The sequence below is a fragment of the Vipera ursinii genome, assembly GCF_947247035.1.
Source record: "Vipera ursinii genome assembly, chromosome: 17".
NCBI classification, from domain to species: domain Eukaryota; kingdom Metazoa; phylum Chordata; class Lepidosauria; order Squamata; family Viperidae; genus Vipera; species Vipera ursinii.
The window spans coordinates 1,837,253-1,858,220 of NC_139530.1; the positions used below are offsets into that span (position 1 = coordinate 1,837,253).

General features: G+C 46.9%; 1 protein-coding gene across 2 annotated transcripts in view; it reads right to left on the minus strand.

Annotated features, from left to right (window-relative positions):
* The window catches only part of DVL1 (dishevelled segment polarity protein 1), a 36,332-nt gene that overhangs the window by 6,175 nt on the left and 9,189 nt on the right, over positions 1–20,968 (minus strand). The window contains exons 2-12 of one of the 2 annotated variants that reach the window (XM_083375871.1): positions 15,774–15,843; positions 12,969–13,090; positions 10,512–10,624; positions 8,659–8,797; positions 6,066–6,159; positions 5,531–5,600; positions 5,199–5,338; positions 4,895–4,971; positions 3,509–3,576; positions 2,482–2,559; positions 483–614 (exon numbers count right to left, since the gene is read on the minus strand). In XM_083375871.1, the coding sequence (XP_083231997.1) occupies positions 483–614; positions 2,482–2,559; positions 3,509–3,576; positions 4,895–4,971; positions 5,199–5,338; positions 5,531–5,600; positions 6,066–6,159; positions 8,659–8,797; positions 10,512–10,624; positions 12,969–13,090; positions 15,774–15,843 (1,103 nt within the window). Of the gene's footprint in view, positions 1–482; positions 615–2,409; positions 2,560–3,508; positions 3,577–4,894; positions 4,972–5,198; positions 5,339–5,530; positions 5,601–6,065; positions 6,160–8,658; positions 8,798–10,511; positions 10,625–12,968; positions 13,091–15,773; positions 15,844–20,968 lie in introns of both variants that reach the window. The other variant, XM_083375870.1, reaches the window with a different exon arrangement.

Sequence of the window (20,968 nt, forward strand, 5' to 3'; positions counted from 1 at the left end):
CTTGATTATTTGCCATCTATCCATCCATCCACCTATGTATCAAATATCTATCTATCTATCTATCTATCTATCTATCTATCTATCTCTCTATCTCTCTATCTCTCTATCTCTCTATCTCTCTATCTCTCTATCTCTCTATCTATCTATCTATCTATCTATCTATCTATCTATCTATCTATCTATCTATCTATCTATCTATCTGCGAAAGCTGAGCCCAAAACAGGAATGTGGACATGGCATTCTTGGACACGAAAGGTGAGGGAGGAAAGAGAGGTACTTGCAGGCTGGCAAGATTCTGTTAATGGAACCTTACAATAAAGTTAAAGTTAGTGAACGCCCAGGGTCATTCTGGATTGATCAGGGGGAAAATCCTGAGCAACTCCTACACTGTTGATTTTGGCCAAACTTTTACCAGGTTCCTCATGGCCGCAGTTAAAAAGAAAATCTAGTGAGAAATTTGATTCAGGCTCGGAAGAACTTACCAATCACCGCATTGGAGATGGTGATTTTTAACCACATCCGGTCCCGAATTTCCAGCCCTGAATCTGGTAACTGCATCACTTTGACAATGGTGGCCATGTCGCTTTTCACCGTCAAAGGGGTCTCATCCAGTTCTGAAAGGGGAAGGAAGATCGGAGGTGCTGATTCTGCGGAAGGAGCATCGTCAGGAGGGGCAATGGAGAGCAAGGCAGAGGGAGAGAAAGCAACCTCACACGGGGGCAGCCTGTCCCGAGAACGGAGTGGAAATTTCTGCTTTGGGGGGAGAGGGGGGGCGGGCGACTGTCATAACCAGATTTGTATCCACCAGCAAGTTCTTTGGTGAGAGCCTAATTAAAAAGAATAAGGGACTGATGGGGTCCTGAGCTTGGTGGTTTCCTGGCACACCTTTCCTTACCCAACTAGGTAACATCATCAGTGTTCAGGTGGCCTGGGGTTTGCTCTCTCCCCTCCTAGCACGGGTGAGGTTATCTAGTTGGGTAACGAAACGGCCGCAAGAAAACAGCCAAGCTCAGAGAGCACCAAGGACCCCAGAGAACAATCCTTAGCTACAAATATTCTCTTCTAAAGAATGAATGAATTTGGCGTTTTCTAAGAGCAAGCATTTTTTATTTTATTTTTTATTTTTTTTAAAAAAAGACCCTTTTATGCAGAAGCCCGTGAACTGAGCAAAATGTAGCAAGGAGCAACAGCCCAAGCAAAAGTAGCCGTTTGCAGGGCTAATAGCGACCCTGGAGTCTTCTTCACCTTATGGCGACCTACCAGTGACTGCAAACTGGCATTTTGCTATCTGTCTGCCTCTGGCTCTCCAGCTAAGGTTTAAGTTTCAATCCAATCCTGAACGCTGCAGGAAAGATGTTGAACTCTACCCGTGGTTAAGAGCTTGATCTGTAAATGGCGAAAACATTTTAAAAATGGGAAGGGTTGGAAGGGAAACCTGGATGATAGCAGAAAGCTGGAACAAGTTTGGGAGTTTTCTTCCTAGATCTTTTTCCTGCACCCTGTGCTCAGAAATTGTAAGCAGTCATACCGTCATCCTTGGGATAGACTTGGAGGGTGGATAAAAAGGCCAAATCCAGGCTACCCGTCTGGCTAAAACCATGCAAGCAGCCACGATAATATTGCAACAGGACGTGAGGAGACAACAGAAGCATTCACATGTCTCAGGCTATGCGATGCAAGATGCATGCCGTAGCATCAAGCCCTTCGTGCCATTTCCTCCCAAGGCTCCTGGCGTGTGGATGCAACCAAGCCTTGACTGAAACTGGAGGGCACTGAATGTTGGAGGCAGTTTGGTTAATAGCAAGAAAAGCAGGGTGGGTTTTTTTTTTGCCTTGCGGTGTTCCCGTTGGAAACGGAGGTGGAGTGGCACTGCCGATTGCCACAGTTCTGAGTCTTGTCCTCTCTCCATTTAACAGAACAGCAGAGTTGGAAGGGACCTTAGAGGTCTTCTAGTCCAGGCCCCTGCTCAAGCAATGCCATTCCAGACAAGTGGCCGTGCAGCTAGAAATTTTGGAACAAAGGCCGGAGAGTCCTCTGTCAGAGTTGCACTGGGTTGGACTAGAGGACCTCTAAGCTCCCTCCGAACCAAAAGACCGCACGTGATTGCTCTGGATGGGAACCCTCAGGCAGGTCCTTTAATCCCCCAGCGCGCTAAGCATCTGGACTGGTGACTGTTGGGAAGAGACTCTTGGCATGGAAGAATTGGCCTTCCTTTATGGCTGCTCTCTCTCTTAAAGGGGCCAGGAATCATTTTAAGGCCTATTTATTTGGGGGAAGGGTTAAGGTTTGAGGGCCAAGAGGGATGGCTTGGGGGGGTGGAGGGGGGGGGCCACTGTCTCTTTTTATCTCTACTCTGCCAGCCCTGCGCAGGAAGGAAACCTGCCCGGTCCTGGCGTCAGGGTGACTTACTTTCCGAATCGGGAATTGAGCTTGTTAGTGAGGAGCTGGTAGAAGTGATGATGCTCATGGAAGGACTCATACCGTAACGGGGGTATGCTCCCGTCAAGGCCGTGGTATGAGAAATCCAGGCTGCGGGGTCGATCGGCCGCACTGGCTCAGCTGGGTCACGAGAGGGAGAAGGGCGGGAAGAAGAAAAAAAACAAAGCAGTCAGCCAAACGTTACTTCCATTTCCATTTAACCTCGGGGGGGGGGGAGTATTGAACCAAGTTAAGAGGCTGTGCAAAATGCTCACAAGCCTGCTCTTCTAACCTCACTGCGGACGAGAAACAAACAAAATAATCCTCTTCTTTAGGGCCAGCTCCAAAATGCCAAGACTTTCAAAAGGCATCGATTCCCTTAATCGAGCTCAGCTATTAGTAACTCTGCAGCCACGGTGGCAGAAGCAGTTTGCTCTTGGGCTGATAGGGAATGTTTTTTGACTTTTGCCTATTTGTCTTGAGCTTTCCTGGTTGGTTCCTCCAGGACTAGCCTGACGACACCCTTTATCAGCCAAGATGAGCTGTGTTCTGCCACATAGATGCACCATAGGAGGCTGTTGAAAGAAATCTATCTATCTTCCTCTGGCATAGCTTTCCTCACTGCCACAGCCCCTCCCTCCCTCCCTCCCTCCCTCCCTCCCTCCCTCCCTCCCTCCCTCCCTCCCTCCCTTCCTTCCTTCCTTCCTAGAATTAAGAGGGAGAATACTGACAGAATACCATGCGTATTACCCAAGGAGACCACACAATTCAATAACCATTAGGGTAGTTTCAAAACATCTACCCCGACTCTCTATAGAACGTCTATATTTGCAATATAGAAAAACTAAGACATGCCCCGCCATCATCACATTCCCATTTTTTTTAAAAAAAAGTCTGAGAAAATTTGGTAACAAATATTTGCTCCCAAATATTTATTTATTAAAGGCACACGCTGCCCATCTCGTTTAGAGGGGATATGAACACGAAGCCGTGCTCTTTGCAGTTTGACCAAACGTAGAAGGGTGCTGACTAAAAACGCGATATCCCTTAACGCCAAAAAAAAAAACGGTGGCAAGGAGCGGTCACTCACCCCTGGGGATTGTGAAGTAACTCCTGGGGGTAGGATCCCAGCATTTGGCCACTGTTAGGCTGATAGGTCTGGGAAAAGGAAAGCAAAAGGAAAACAAAAACAAAAAAAGCAAAAGAGAAATCAGCGTCTGTCCTTCCAACAGGGTCATGAAGTGACGGATCTGAAAAGTAATCAACTGGGCTGATGGACTAGACTAGAGCAAGAGTGGGCAGCTATGGCTCCTTTACGACCTGTGGACTTCAACTCCCAGAATTCCTCCCTCACAGGTCATAAAGGGGACAGTTGCCCACCCCTGGACTGTTTCTTTAGCTCTTTTTTTTTCCCCCTCTTTGTCCCCTGAACATTTACGCTGGGCAGAGAATAGGCTGCTTCTTCCCTGCCAACTCACACACCTGTACTGCAGGGATCCCGTGTATTCACTTACATTTTTATTTATTTATATTTTAATCCCATTTTATATCCCGCCCTTCTCCGAAGACTCAGGGCGGCTTACAATCTAAGAAGCACAAATCAATGTGCTTAGCAATAGCCTTCATTTATGTATATGCCTGCTTATTAGGGCTTTTCACACACACACCCCAAGCGGCATTATTACAAAGTCAGCTTATTGCCCCCAACAATCTGGGTCCTCATTTTACCTACCTCGGAAGGATGGAAGGCTGAGTCAACCTTGAGCCTGGTGGGGTGCGAACCTGCCTGCAATAATTGCAGGCAGCTGGCGTTACTTAAGGAGGCATTAGCCCACTGCTCCACCAAGGCTCTTGCATGCAATTTCTAGTGACCTAGGATGACCAAGAGAATGCTAAAAAAGGGAGTGTCCTGATTTCTCTTCTTCCGGCTGGGAAGTAATTCAGATTACTGAAGTGGGTCTTTGCTAGGTAAAAATCTCAAACCACACGTGAATTATTGCGTTGCCTAAATTGGAAGAGGGGCTGGACTAGAAGATCTCCAAGGTCCCTTCTAGCCCTATGATCCTATGAGAATAATCGAAACACCAACATTTCCTCTCAAGCCAAAACACAGGATGGCCTCAATGAACCCACAGGGCTGGCTCCAAAACAGAAAGGGAGAATTTACGTCCCTCCAACGGTCCACAAAAAAAATCGAAAAATATAACCCATAATCGACTACAATTCCATCTGGAAGGTCAGGCTTTGTCCCTCTATTTTAAAGGGATATTGTGTTTGAGAGAAAGCATAACCCAAATGAATATATAGCTGGCTTTCTCAAATCTGAGGTGCCCACAAAAGGAAAGGGATGGTGTTAGGAAGAAATATTTGCCAGAATCCACACAAATTTGCCGGATGGAAGGGGCAAAGCCCTAAACTTAATTTATTTTCACTAGGAAGAGAAGCAGCACAAGCTGGACAGCATTCCCTCGCTCACCCGGGCTTGGAGACAATTTCCCGTAAAACCCGCACGGCATCGTCATTGCTCATGTTCTCGAAGTTCACCTCGTTCACCTGCAACATATCAGAATTTATTTGTCAGCGAGGAGGAGGCCCAACCCTTCCCTAGTGCTATTTTCTTCGGGCGTTTCAGGTGCCCATCATCCTCACACATGCTGGCTGGGGCTTATCGAAACGGCCCTTTGGAAATTTAAACGCCGTGTGGGAGAAAGCGGACATGCCAAGGAAGGAAACTGAGGCCCAGTTAAGACGCCACGTCTGCGGACACCTTCTCAACCAACCTGCAAAAGCATGTCGCCTGGCTCAATCCTCCCATCCGCCGCCACTGCCCCGCCCTTCATGATGGAGCCGATGTAAATGCCGCCGTCTCCCCTGTCGTTGCTCTGTCCAACGATGCTTATTCCCAGAAAATTGTATTTTTCTGACACCCGAGAAAGACAACAACAATACATTACGCACAAAGAAAGTTAACGCAGATTTCCACTGTGTAATGGGGTTACGACCTCGAAACCGGAGCGAAAGACAGCAGTTGCCCAAGGCACTCTAAGGCTGATTTGACCCCAATTGTCAAATTTTCTCTTGCTCTGAAGATTTAAATGCCTACGAATCTTACCCATGTTGAGGGTGACGGTGATGATGTTGAGGGACATGGTGGAGTCGGTGATGCTGCTGAAGGAGGACGACTAGAAGACAGAAGAGGAGAGAGAGTGGTAAGATGGCATAGTTTCAACATGCTGGCGGCCAGAGCCAGCTGCAAAAACATCTCAAGTTGTCGGGGAGCGCCTGCTGCTTGCCACCAATTTATTTATTTATATTTCGTATTTCTGAACAGCCTATCTCCTTCAAAGAGGGGCTCTGGGCAGTGTACAATGTAATTGATAAATAGAACAAGGACCCCTTTTGCGGAAGGCCAAGAGATTGGCGGTTTCAAATGAGGAAGAGGAGGAAGCAGATGCCGTGGTGCCTTCCGTAAGGCCCTCAAAAGCTGTTCTTGTATTCGTTTTTCTTTGCCATCCCTCGCTGCAGCTATCTCTGATCTATGTCAGAGTCTACCGCCCAAGCTGGGAATGTCAGCCCGATCCAGAAACAGCAACTGCTGGAACGTTTTAAATCTAGATTTGCAAAGCACTGCCATCTCAGCCTCTCACCCGGTCGATCTGTCGCATTTTATGTTTCCTTCGCCTGCGCTTGTGCTTGCGAATCAGACGGGACGAAGTGCTCTGTTCCGTGGAGCTACTCAGCCTGGAGGGAGAAGAAAACAGGATCTGAGAAAGCGGAGCTCAGCTCAGCCACTTTTGGTTCTTGGAAGGCTGTTGCTTCTGGACTGCGAGAGGAAGACATTGTCAGTGAGGTATCAGGCTTTATAGAGATAGACACTTATGCAGAGCGAGCGAGAGAGTCAGAGAGAGAGAGAGAAAAAATGAAGGAATCTGGATCAGCTCCACATGGCTAGTTTCATTCAATTCTGCCAGGCTTCCACAGGCAGGTCAGACTGGAATTAATCCGGCCACCTTACATGAACTCAAGAATTTATGATTAGTCGTTTTTGCTATAAGGAAAGAATCCCTACTTACAGATTTAATATTCAAAGACTTTAGCTGTTCTTTTTCCACCCAATATTGTTGTTTCTTTTGCCAAGGAGAGACAATTGGGTTAGATCTACTATTGTGCTGCTCTTGAACTACCTCACCCAGTAGTGGATCTTCGCGTTACAAATCCAGTGAAAGGAGTCTTCAATCCAAAATAGGGAAGGGGGCCGATTTGATCTTTCAAACCGATCTGGAGAGTAAGCGAGATTTTTCAGTACCCAAAAGCCTTTCCCCACAATCAAATTAGTTAAAGAGGCAATTTGACTCCATTCAAATTTCCAGCTCAATCCGGGAAACGGATTCAGAAGTTCCACTAAATTGGTGCTGAAGTTCTGCGTGATTTAAGGAGACCGTATGCCACCAAAGAAACAATGGGATGCAAAGACCAAGGAAACTCAGGATTAGTCTTACCCCTTTTCTAATTTCAGCCTCTTTCCAGGCTAAAAGAAACAGGTCTGGCTAAGATGACTCACAACTCTTCACATGCCTAGAAGCACCCTGGCCAAGCCCCGGGTGAGTTAAAAAAAAAACAACAAACCCAGTCCGCAGCCCTTATCTAAAGCTGAAGCCGATACATCGAAGCCAATAGAAAGATCATTTCTCTGAATGAAAAGGATGAAGACGCACAGAGAGATCAAGAAAAAGACAAAGAGAAAAAAGTCCGATACTCACATACAAGCAGAACCGAACCATTGCTCCCTTTTTAACAGAACAAGCTTTGAAACCCCCCCACCCACCCTCCACCCCCCAACTGCCACAACAGGCCTACTCAATACTGACTGGAAGTGTCCCTTTTGCAGCCCTGGACAAAAGCGTCCTTGTCTGCCCCATTCAGCGCAGCCCCTCCTCATCACTCCCCTCCTGCCAGAACGCCTCACGGCTTTATGAAAATCATCTTTGTAAGACTGAAGAACATACCTGGACACATTCCATTCTCTTGCTCTGCCTGGCTGCCTGGCCAGCAGATTGGCCGGCTCAGAAAGGAAAGTCTGCCCTGTTCACGGCTTCTGAGTTTGGGGGGGTTTGGGTGCAAAAGAGGGAGGGGGGTTGTTTTTTTATTGTTGCTTTTATTTTTCATTTCTTTATTTATTCAACGTATATGCTGTCCATCTCACCTGGAGGCGACTCTAAGGCGGCTTACAATCATTTAAAAAGAATAAAAAAAACAGAATTAAAGCGGTGAATGCTCCAACACCGGAAGTTTTTAAGAAGAGACTGGACAGCCATTTGTCCGAAATGGTATAGGGTTCCCTGCCTGAGCAGAGGGTTGGACTAGATGACCTCCAAGGTCCCTTCCAACTTTATTATTATTATTATTAAAATAAAATTCACTCCTGGACTCCCTTTTCGATGTAAGGCAAGTGGAGTGGTGGACCCAATCGCAGAAGCCCATAATGTCCATCTGAAATGGACGGTCCTCCTAGCATAGGGGTTAGGGTTATAGAGTAGGCCATCAGCCCAGCCCATGGGAGCTGCAACCAAACCTAGAAGAACAAGGCCAGGCCAGCGTAGGAGTCGGCAATGCACATGTAGACAATGGGAGAGGGGTTTGATTTCATGACCACAGATGTGTAAAGCCTCTCCAGATTGCAGCAGACCAGAGCCGAACATGATGAGCCAGAGGTATGATGCTGTGGCAAAAAAAAAAGGCCATGCAGTTTTCGGCATTAGTCGCAGAGGCAGCTCTCCTCTGCAGATTCTAGCTTCTATGGCAAACAGTGAGAGATTCACTATTATTATTTTTTTTGCAGCCCCAAACATCTAGCGGACATCCAACCGTTTGTTGTTGTTGTTAGTTGCGAAGTCGTGTCCGACCCATCGCGACCCTATGGACAATGTTCCTCCAGGCCTTCCTGTCCAACCGTTTAGCGCTGACCAAAAGGGATGGTGTGTTCTGAAGCAGAGATTCTTTAGCCCCATTGAGCTGCAGGGAAAACCAGTCTGGATCCAGCTCAGACTCCATGTGGACAAAGCAACCACCTGTGGGCACCTTCAAAAGCCTCGGCCTTCAGTTCCCATCAGCCCCAGCCAGCTAACTCAAGGGCAACGGTGGACGTTGTGCTCCAAAGTATTTACAGAGCCCACCGTTGCCCAGGTTAGGGCTGAGAAACACTCCTGGAAAGTGTTGTGGTGTGGCAAAGGACACCCTCACCTGCTGGTGTTTTCCTCGTTGTCTGAATCCACAAAGCTACTGGATTCGAGTTCGCTGCTCATCACAGTGGAGGAGCTATCGTAACCGGGGGGAGGCTCCCAGAGTCGGTCCAGTTTCGGATGCCCATTGATGCGAGAGACTGCAGAAACCAAAAAAAAAAAGGTTAATGGGTCATCTGACACCAAGTGGGCCACAGGTGCAAGTGCCGGGATGGAAGCAGCATGGGGTAGTGGTTAGTGGCTGGAATTCCCGTTGCCGCTTGGCCAACTGAGGTCTTTGGAAAGAGCAGAAACTCTGCCTTTGGGGGATGCCCAACGTGGATTGCCAGGTTCAGACAGTCAAATCCACCTCCTTACCCTACCCGGACCAGGAAGAGAACAAGCAGTGAAATGATGAGGGTGACCTTTGACCCCCATCCAAATCCCAAGTCTGAACAAAACTCCATTTCTTAATTACCTCTCTAATCAGAGCTTTCCCCTTCATGCGCCTCTTTAGGAAACAGAAGAAGCGGGGTTGGTAGCTACAAAGAAGCCTCAGTTCATAATGAGGACCCCAAAGAGACCTCCTAAACTTCCAATTAAGTATTCTGCTTTTCCCTTTTAATCAGCATTGGCCAATTGTCTCAACCTTGCGTGGCGTTTATTGTTTCAAACCAGGGTGGGGGACTCAGCCCCCAGCCCTGCTGTGACAGCAGGCATATTGCTTCCCATTAAAATAAAACAAAACACGACCAAACTCACAGACAGAAGCTCCCTTAATTAGACCCCAAACAGGGATAAAAGCAGATTTTGGCACACAAGGAAAATACAGCCCATCTCTGGCTTCTTTCCATACCTCCCACCCCCTGTCAGTGCAATTATTCCTCAGCAGAGAAGGACTTGTCCCCTCCCACAGGCTTGTTTTAGGGTCTGGGTGCCCAAGGCCAACGCTGGCGTTAGAGAGGAGAGCTGTTGCCTGCTGCTTCACAGATGGCATGGCTCCCTCCAAAGATAAAAAGGGTGAAGAGGGCATGAAGACAACTACAGAGGGCATCGTTCAGAAGAAAGCTGTTTTCCCGACTGGGTTCTGAAATGGCCAGCATCCTCACAAAAGAGGATCAGCAGGCAAGCAAAGAGTCACACACACACACACACACACACACAGAGAGAGAGAGAGAGAGAGAGAGAGAGAGAGAGAGCAGTGCAGACAACAATCCCAGATTACTTGGTACTTGAGAGAGGTTCGATCCTAGCATTGATGAGTAAGGCTGCTGGAGGAATTGACGTAAAACACCCTCTAAATCTTCAGGGAATGTTTAAAATACTAAAAAAAAATGCACACCCAGAAAAGAGAGAAAAGCAGGAAGCCTAAACAGCCTGTCATTTGCCGCTGATTGTTGTGGTGGCATAAATAATTGGGTCAGTCCCGATTAAATCAGAGGTGGAAGACCACGAAGATATTGAAGGCAGGAGGCGAGGCTTGGTAAGTTGAAGAAATACCTCGGACAAAAGCAGCAGCAAGCTACTTCCACCTTCTTGCCAAGAAAACAGCGCCAAACCGTCCCCAAAGGCACCAGGAGTTAAACTCAAAAAAGGGAGATTCTGCATTTTCAAAAACCATTTAGACACCCTACGTGAACTTGCCCGCTTGTGGAGGACACGTGAGAAATGTTTGTCGGCCGTCATTACATGCCTCTGAGGGCATTGTAAGGGCTGAGTGTTTGCTGATTGCAACGGACACCTTAAAACCTTTTACTGTTTCAGACCTGATTTTTCTCTGGAATCCTCTTAACGATGTGTTTGGGGCTCCCGGCTAACCTTAGAAACGCAGGCCAACCCGAGGCATCAGAGGCCAAGGAGAAGAGCCAAACTTACCATCTTCGTGACCTTCTCGGTTCCTCCGCCGGTGACGATCCCGCCGGTGGCTGACAACTGACTCGGTCCCTGTTTCGTTGTCCAGCCCATCTCGGCTGCTTGAGGCGTTTGGGCTGGGGAAGAGGAAGAAGAGAGGCATCCAATGCAGTGCAGGCACTAAGCCAGGCGGAATCGTTTATGTGGAACCCTTTAATGAATCTCCATTATTCTAAGCTAACCGAAGTCTTACGACTTTGAGTAAAAATGCGTTAACTGGAAAAGGTGCTGGCAGATTCCTTCCAATTAATAAAGTTTCAACTACTAAACCCATGATAAATTGTGGGTGTGCTTCCAGGCCAGACATATATGCATGAAGACAAACACACATAGTCCTCAACTTACAACAGTTCGTCTAGTGGCCGTTTCTTGGGAATGACTGGGTCTTTTTAACGGCTACTGTTCGGCTGGGTTCACACAAGAGCCTTGGTGGAGCAGTGGGCTGATGCCTCCTTAAGTAACACCAGCTGCCTGCAATTAGTGCAGGTTCGAGTCCCACCAGGCTCAAGGTTGACTCAGCCTTCCATCCTTCTGAGGTAGGTAAAATGAGGACCCAGATTGTTGGGGGCAATTAAGCTGACTTTGTAATAATGCCGCTTGGGGTGTGTGTGAAAGCCCTAATAAGCAGGCATATACAGAGAATGAAGGCTACTGCTAAGCTTGTAAGCCGCCCTGAGTCTTCGGAGAAGGGCAGGATATAAATGTAATAAAAATAAATAAAATAAGTGCATTCACCGCCTTCTGGTGAATGTGGTGGACAGACTCAAAAAGCAAGTCTTCAGCTGTTTGTGTGTGTCTTAAGGAAACTAAAAAAAGCCCAGTCTTCTCAGATCATGCAAGGGAACAGCCAGGAGAGGGCAGAAACATCACTGCAAAACATCACTGCTGGCAGAAGCAATCAATCTCTCTCTCTCTCTAACTGTTCTAGGCGGAAATGCTACGCAGGGTGTGACCCATTCCCAGGACGGGGTGGGTGGGTGGGAAAAGTGGAGAGATTGTCCTGGACTCAGAGCTCCTGATTTTATCAGATTTAAGTGCTGTATTCCTTGTTTTATTATTTTTATTATTATTATTATTATTATTATTATTATTATTATTATTATTATTATTATTATCATCGGCATTATTTTTAACTCAACGGGTTAACCCTTGGTGGTTAGGGTATCCCACTCTTTAAACTGAGGGCAGGCCAAACTGTTCTCTTTGTAGAAACTGCTTTACAAGAAGGTTTGAAAGAGGAATAAGACACCCGTGACCCTCCAGATGTTGACCTGCTACAATGCAGGTAGTCCTTTACTTACAACCATTTGTTTAGTGACTATTTCAAGGTACAGGGGCACTGAACAAAGTGACCTATGATGGATTTTCACACTTATGACCGTTGCAACATCCCCAAGGTCACATGATCAGAATTCAGTCACTTGGCAACTGGCATGTATTTATGACGGTGCGGTGTCTCGAGAGCATGCGGTCACCATTTGTAAACTTCCCAGTTGGCTTCTGACAAGTATAGTCCATGGGGGAAGCCAGATTCACTTAATCACCATACGATTCAGTTAACAACTGCAGTGATTTGCTGAATAACGGTGGCCAAAAAAGGTCATAAAAATGGGGCAGAACTCCCCCCTAACAACGACCTTGCTTAGCAATAGAACTTTTGGGCTCTATTGCGATCATAATTTTTAATTTAATTTTAATTTTAATTCCATTTTTTCCCATAAGCCGAGGTCTACCTGTATCTGCATGAACACAAATCCACATCCAATGATGTAGATTTTTTTTAAAAAAGGTGGTAAAAGACATGTTTCTGAAATATCCCATTAATACATTATTTCTTAAGCCCTGTTTTGCACAAGAACCTTGTCACTAGCTTTGCCTGACAATTTTAACAAATATTCTGAATGGAGGGAAAATATTTTGTCTGCGGGGAAGAGTCGCTCAGTCAAAGTTGCCAGCATTTTTCATAAACGTGAGTTTTGCAACAGGGATACCCAACCTGCATAACACTGGATATTAACCATCTAAACCCGTATCTGATCATTACGTGATGGCTGTGATTAAACAAAATCCCTGCTTGCTTCTCCCTATCTGATGACAAGCACCGCCTTCCCTCACCAAGGCAGTCAAACTAGCACCAGAGTAGGAGACATTATTCTCTACGGAAAAATGAGCATTTGCAAAGAGCAATCCAGCGTCTCGGAGAAGACCAAAGAGTGGACAACTTGAAGGTTTCCAGCTTTGGCTGGATTACAGTTCCCATCTTCCCTGACCATCGGTCACTCCAGCTGCTGGACGTGGAGAGATCAACACCTTCCACAGATTTCCCCACATTTTAAAAAAAAAAACTCTGGAAAATATGCCCAGGTGAATATTGCATGCAGCAGAATGAGCATGTGTCGGAATGTTTGAATCGAACCATACTGGAAGGAAGGCGGGCGAGAGTCTCCGATGCCGCCGGTTCGCTCGAGGGGAGGAGGAAGATCCGTGTGGCTTTCTGCGCACTGCGATCCGCCATCTGAATGGGAGCTCTCGGCCAGCACCAGCTGCAAGACAAAGAGGTGAATTAAATGAGGATGTCAGCACGAGGATACACCACCTTCCGTCCACAACTTCATGCTGTGAAAAAGAGTGCCTTGCTAACCATCATCCGGACTTCTGAAAAGAACTCCCTGTCTCTTCCTGACCGGCTTGCTAGACTGAAAAAGGAGAATTGTCCGTCTGACCCCGATACTAAACAGTTAAAAGGTAAAGGTTCCCCTGCACATGCATGCTAGTCGTTTCCGACTCTAGGGGCCGGTGCTCATCTCCGTTTCAAAGCCAAAGAGCCAGCGCTTGTCCGAGGACGTCTCCGTGGTCATGTGGCCGGCATGACTGGACGCCAAAGGCGCACGGAACGCTGTTACCTTCCCACCGGAGTGGTCCCTATTTTTCTACTTGCATTTTTACGTGCTTTCGAACTGCTAGGTTGGCAGAAGCTGGGACGCGTAACAGGCGCTCCACTCTGCTACGTGGCACTTGGGATTCGACCCGCCAAACTGCCGACCTTCTGATCGACAAGCTCAGCGTCCTAACCCACTGAGCCACCACTTAGGGAAATCCAGACTTTCGAACTGCAGGTGATGCAAACAGAAGCCAACCGAATCCGTCTTTGAGAAAGATGGGAGGTCCAGAAATGTGAAATACAAACACACAAACAAACAAACAAACAAGTTGGCTACTTTAGCCCTCTAGGCACAAGAAGCAGGACTGTATTCAAAGCTAGTCTGGGTCTCATTGTCTCTCTTTGTCTTCCAGCCTGAGAGATGTCTCACCCTAACAGATTCACTTCCCAAAGCAAGCCTTTTTTTCCACGCTCACACTCTTAACGAGGTTCAGCACAAAATAGCTGCGTGTTTCTCATCCCAGCGAAGCCCGCCCCTCTCCCCAATTTCGAAAGAGTAACCCCTGGGGAAATGTTAAAAGAATACTAAAGGCAAAACCAAACAGTGACAGAAGGCATAAAATTGATATTCCCCCAGCTGATCTGCAGGGAAAATGTTCATCGGGAAGAAATGTCAAAGAGGTGGATTGACAGAATGGCGGGGGAAAATACCAGGGGACCATCTACCCCTCTGGCATCATTTTTGCTGATGAAAAGGTTTGCATGAATTAGGAGGAGGAGGGAGGGGGAGGGAAATCAAAGAAAAATGCAAATGTTACATGTGTTTTTTCTTCTTCCGATTAGGTTGCTAACAGGAAAATGCTTCCCCAAGAGAGAGTGGGAATTCAGGGTAGGTGGCTTTTGGAGGTGGGCGTGAATGACGTCTTCATTAAAAGACTAACAAGTGAGCGCAGAGAGAGAAAAAAATTATAGGACTGGAGAACAAAAATACAGAGATTGCAGCAGTCAAGTCAGTGAGCCAAGATCCACACACGCCCTTGAAAAAAAAATCTACTTTTTGTTGTTCTAAAAATATGGGTAGGTAATGACTTTTAAAAGATCTGAAGACCCGCCAATTCTAATTTCTAAAGGGACAGAAAACCAAGGCTTAATACTTTGCTGGACAAACTGAGAATTTAAAGCTAAGGCATTAAGAAAGGTTGCCCATTGCAGGGATTCTGGGCATGTGCAAAGAGCAAAGCCAAACCATTTAAAACGCAACGTGAGAGCTTGCATGGATTTTAATCATATAAAGAACAGAGTGTGCTTTTATTTTTACAACGCATAACCACCTAAGACTACTATAAGCTAGATTTAGATTTAAACATCGGAGACCGAGGTTTGGGGCTGTAGAAGACAAGATCAGCTCTAAGGGACAATTCTCTATAGAACAGGCCACCATGCTGAAGTATGTGTTCCCTTCCATTCAGAGAAAGCCACTGTTACTCCATGATGGATTGCTTGCGAACTGTTTTGCACCCATCCCTCTGCCTTGCTGTTTTTCGGAACAATCTAAGGCTGAACAGATTTTATCCATTTATCCGAATCAGTAGCAGACCCGGGAAAGAACCATGCTCATGAAAAGGGGAATCATACCACGGAGTCTTGCGGGGGGCGGGAGTACCACCCTGGATGGCGGGATGCGGTTGTTGGGGGGGGGGAAAGCATGACATCATCCTTGGCCAATCAGGAACTAGTGCCAAAGCCAAAGCGGCGAATCAGCTAGGCTAGGGTTTTCCCAAGAGGGGGGGGGGGAAATGACATTCCGTTATTGCAGCCGATGAAACAGAAAATTGCCTACAATGGCCAACCCACTGTGCGCAACCTGTGTCAGCCGGCACGCCGCCCCAGACAGACAAGGGGCTTTTTGGCAAACAAAGTCAACCTCAGCAGGGTGGCTGCGCATGGATTCATGAGCCGAAAAATGGAGGAGGCTTTCAAAAGCGGGGATCAAAATCGCAAACCATTGAAGGCAATTAGCGAGGAATTCAGAACGGGCGGCGGACAGACCCTGCAGTGAGGCTAGGTGGGCGTTTGCCACAGAACACGAACGGAAGAATTTGTAATCAGAGCAAAAGGAACTCAGCATCTGGTGAGATGCTTGCACCCCAGAGTTGTGGCTAATGGTCACCTGTCCTTGCATCCTCTTGTGTGCACCGGTGTCTCATGGGTTTTGTCTTCTAGAGATACATCAGATGGACCCAAGACCTGGCAAGTGATGGGTCCCATTTTGTAGAGACACCCCCCCTCCCCCCAACTGCATCTTTTGCTCGTATAAATGATCTGGCAGAAGTGACCCCACGTACCCAGGACACGACACGTCCGTTGAAACATGGGAGCTTTGCGTTGTCATCCGAGATCTCTTCCTTTACCACCCTGGGAGAAAAGAAAGTAAAATCAAGGCTTTCCATTGGATGATAAACTTAACAGAGCATAGGTAAAAGGCGAAACAGGAGCCCACAAATGAATAGCCGGCATCTGAACATCGGCATCGTTCGACTGCAAGATTCTCAAAATGAGCATGTACACCAAGATCAAGCAAGCAAGCCAAGGCTCAGATTCCAGGAGGAAAAAGGAGAAATGCCCCTTCCCAAGGATCACATGGGAGGGAGCTCAGCCAAAAAAATGCTAGAAGGGAATGTGGGGGGGGGGGGAAATAATCAAGAAATAAACCACATGCCTTGAGAAAGGTTAAGCATCAGTGCATGACTGCTCAGTGGGAAGCATATATCTACAGGGAGATGCCCGACTTGTGCATCTGACACCACAGAAAAGCACACACGTGTGTGCACAATTCCTCTATGTGAGCAAAGGAATCTTGGGATAGGGATGTGCACTTACACGCACCACCCACAAGGCCTTAAGGGTGGAGCAAGCAGATGAAGCTGTTTCGACCTCAAACCCGCAACCCCATTTTAAGTAACCGCACTTTTAACCAGCTATAAAAGCAGCTTTTAAAAGGGCCTTTGCTCAGCAATAAAACACTCAGCTGTTCCATGGATTCGGAGAGGAACTTCATCCCAAGCACACAACAGGGCAGTTGCTCATTATTCCCACTTACACTGAGATCCTCACTTCAGAGAGGTTTAAGGCTCATCAGGATACAATCCGAACTTTCCTTTTCCAAGTATCTCCAAATTATCTTTCATTTTCACCGCAGAGCCAACATAGAGGAATGTTAAAGGCATATAGGATTAAATATAATCCAGAAAGCAAGAATTAGACTATTTGAAATATATTTTCTGACTATCCAGTGAAACTACGTTCCTCATGTTTATTTTTTTTATCTCTGAATCTTTTTCCAGGTTTTGCTTCTCCTGTTACCTTTTCTGAACTTTTATTCCCTAGCCACCTCCACGCTTTTATTTTGCCAGTTTTCAATCAGTCCTTCTCTAAAACACGAATGCATGCACGAATTCTGACCTTCCCTTCTGCAATCCGTATCGTCCATCCAAGCGATGTGGCTGAGGAACCCCCAGCAGCAATTCAGAATGACCAATTCAATTCCTACGGTCGTGACAGTGAAGCAGCAGGCTCCCCCCCCCAGCAAAAACACCCCAAACCCCAAGTTGGGATACAGCAACAGACCATATTTTTTAAAAAAAAAAACAAAAAAAATATCCATGGATAGAGGAGAAAATTATTTTTTCACCCGGGAAGTCGTCTACTACGCTTTGCACAGATTGCAAGAGCTTGCGGGAGAAGCAGATTGTCTAATCGCAAAAAACAAGTCAACAAAGCCACAGGGAGACATGTACGGATTTGAAGTACAAATGCGTCACACAATAAACAGGGCCTGTTTTTGGACCCAAGTTGTCTGTCCAAATGTTAAGAGTGTCAGGGTCAGTGGTGACATCTGGGCTGCATTTATTTTACTGCTTCACAAACACACAGAATAGCAGAGTCGGGAGGGACCTTGGAGGTCTTCAATAGTCCAACCCCCTGATCAGGCAAGAGACCCTGTACCATTTCAGACTTTTCTTAAAAACCTCCAGTGACGGAGCACCCACAGCTTCCGAAGGCAAGCCATTTCTCCTTAGTTCTAGGTTGGGTTTCTCTCTTTAATAGTTTTCCACCCGCTACTTCTTGACCTACATTCAGGCGCTTTGGAGAACAGGCTCTCCCCCTTTTTCTTTCTGACACAGGAGCAACGTAATGCCCTGAACGAGCAAAAAGAAGCCTTGCATCGTCTCACCCTCTTTTGGAAGCCTCTCTTAAGCCCTTGTGGAAAGGAAAGGAAGCGTCATTAGCTTGAAGACAGCGTGGGAAGGAAGCGGGCAGAAGAGAGACGGCACCTAACCTCTCTTTCCACTTTATTCCCCTTGTCTGGGGCAAGTGGCAAATCTGCACAGGCCTGTACAGAAAACACCACTCGCTTAGGGCAAAAAAGGAATTCCTGCCAGGCAGCCAGGCGGAACGAAGCTGACATTTAGTGATAAGAGGCTGAACTTGATCAAGCAGGCAACTCTGGCCCTTAGCAGCTTTTCACAATTTCAGGCATCACACTCCTGCCTGGGCACCACCCAGGGAGGTTTGGTCTCAACATGGTGAAATCGGAAATGTCAGCCTTCCTATAAAGCAGGGGTGTCAAACTCCATTTCATGGAGGGCCGCGTCAGCGTTGAGGTTGCCCTCAGGGGGCTGGGTAGGTGTGGCCAGGGTGGGCATGGCCTACTGGGTGGGCGTGGCTAGAGTGCATATATTTATTTATTTATTTTATTTTATTTTATTAGATTTATATACCGCCCTTTCCCGAAGGACTCAGGGCAGTTTACAGGGTATTTAAAAACCTACTGGTTTTAAACATATAGCCTACTGGGTGGGCATGGCCAGCTCTACCTCGTTCGCATCAAGGGTGCCTATGGGGGCCTGGGCAGGAGTGGGAGAGATCTGAGGGTCTCTGGCAGAAGGAGGGTCTCTGGGCCAGGGCCAAGGCAGTGGGGGCCGTTCCCTCACTGTTTCCAGGATGGCTTCGTGGGCCACATGAAACCACTTCATGGGCCGGATCCGGCCCCCTGTGCCTTGTGTTTGACATGTCTGCTATAAAGGGACCATAGACAACATCCTGAAAACTCTCCTGCTCTGGTCAACACAAATCTTTGACTTCTGACCCAGCCTCTCTTCCCAACCTCCTACGTAAAATATTTGGCTATAAAGAAACTCAAAGGTCATCTGCCTCAACCCTCTGCTAAGAAAAAAATAGCTACCATGTTCCTGCAGCCCTGGAAAATTCCTTTTTCTGAATTCCCCAGACCCACATCAGTCTCCTAAAGTTTCCGGCCAAATCTGCTTCCCCGTCTCCATTTATACAAATATGCCACAACTGATGCAACTGCTTTTTACCTCAACTGCTTAAAGGTTGTTCGCAACCAATAAAGCAGCCAAGATCACCCCCCCACACACACACACACAAAGGCTCACCTGACTGAGCACCATACCCGCCTGGCTTATAGGGTGTTTTATTTTGTATTTAATTTCATTTGATTATATATGTTTTTAGTCAGACTGTACTGTATTTCACTATTAACTGCTCAGAGAACTTTTGATTAGTGTATTCTTTGGAAATGAAACACATGCTTGGCAGTTGGTAAGGACTCCCTTTTCCAAACTCAACACAAGCTCTAACAATCAGCTTTTTCCCCCTCTCATCCATGGAAAAGCTGGGAGAAAGACATTTTGGGATAGGCTGAGCTCTCTTAATGCTGTCCTTCAGGTTTCTTGTTCAGGCACGTAATGCCATTAACAAGCTCAAAAAAAAACACACCAAGGAAAGCAGTTATTATTATTCAAATCTGTCAGATAACAAGCAGAGAACTAACTAGTTTTGCCCCAAGGCCAGGCGATACCTTTAGAATTTTACATTAGCTAAAGCTCTTTCTGGCAATGTGGGAAGCAAAGGACCAGTTTATCGAAGGGCATTTCGCAGAGCAGAGGCACCATTGAAAACCACTGCGCCCCAGTAAGACTGGGTTGGTAGAGTGGCAAAGATGGGTTTTGGCATAAAATGGGAATTGTTGGGGCAGAAAAGAGAAGTGGGAGAGGGCAGTCAAAACACACTTCCTGATCCTCTCAATGGGACATTCATTCTGTTCCTTTCCTGTACCAGCAACTCCATAAAGTATTGGAACATAACCCAACGTAAGAACAAGTGCCAAACTTTATGCCACAGATTGCCAGGTTTGGCACAAGAATCTTTGATTCTCTAGCTAAAATTACAAAACGCCTGGGGTTGTTGTAAACCCTCCGTTTAGCAGAGCAATAAGAGGAAGCGATATTTATTAATAAGCAGAATGTCCATGTGTGCTAATCCAAGCCTAATGGAACCTCCATGGTCAGGAGCACTCCACCTCCAAATACACATGCTGGATATAACCAGGAAGGATGGCTTTTGCACCAGGCATGAAAAGGATGAGGCCTCACATCCCATCAACAAAACAGCGATGAGAGTGGCAGGCAGAAGATATGGGCTCAAATTTGAAAGAATCACCAAGACAGAATCTAGATTACCAAGGGTTTTTTTTCCCCCAATGGGTCCTTCATCCACTTCCTGTAAAACTGAGTAAATTCTGCAGGCTGTGCTCAGCCGGGGGGGAGCTCCAGCTGTGCATCACATGGAGATAGGAAAGCATTAGGAGGCCAAGGGAGGGGGGGCACTGACCAGGCATAGGGGCCATGGCATCTAAACGCTGGCCAGGAATCCAGACTAGCCATCTTTGCGTGACGTGAAGACAACAGCGTAGGAGGCAATGCAGAGTTTTGTCTCGGGCCAAAGCGACCTGACGACAGCCGCTACAGACCCGAGGCTGTCGAAAACAATCAGGCATTAAAGCCACGTTCAGGACCTGCTCATTGTCAGCCTGTCAAGCTTGGCAAAAGCTATTATGTCTCAGGCGGGCTGCAGCCGCAGACCCAATCGTCCTTTCTCCCTCCAATTAAAAATTTTCTTCTGCACATTCTGCCTGCAATTGCTTTTGGCCTGGTTTTGTTCGTGAAATTTTCTTCTTCGACAACAAGAGCAGGAGGAGATAGAAACACGAAGAGCAAGAAGGGGGTGTAAAAGTCGATTCCCTTTAAAGGGGGATTTTCTTTCCCCTTGTACCCCTTTCTTTCCTATCCCTAACATTCTTCAAATATCTAAGATTAACACAATCAGTCTTGCCGACGTTGGGGGGGGCGGGGCTGGATCTTGCAGGTCTAGGTCCACTCAAGATCCCTTCCAACTCTTCAGAAGGTGTGGATGTCCCATCACTGGAGACTTCCAAGAAGACACCGGAGGGCCATTTGTCTGAAATGATATAGAATAGATTCTCCTGCTCAAACACGGGGTTTTACTAGATGACCTCCGAGGTCCCTTCCAACTCTGTTATTCTATACGCTATGTCACGGCTTTGCCCATGCAGTCCTTTGGAGTCAATTTAATTTCACAATTTTTTTCCTCCCTGCCCCTTTGAGAACGCATCCAATTCATCTTTTTTTCAGCACTTTCCCTAGCGTCACAATAT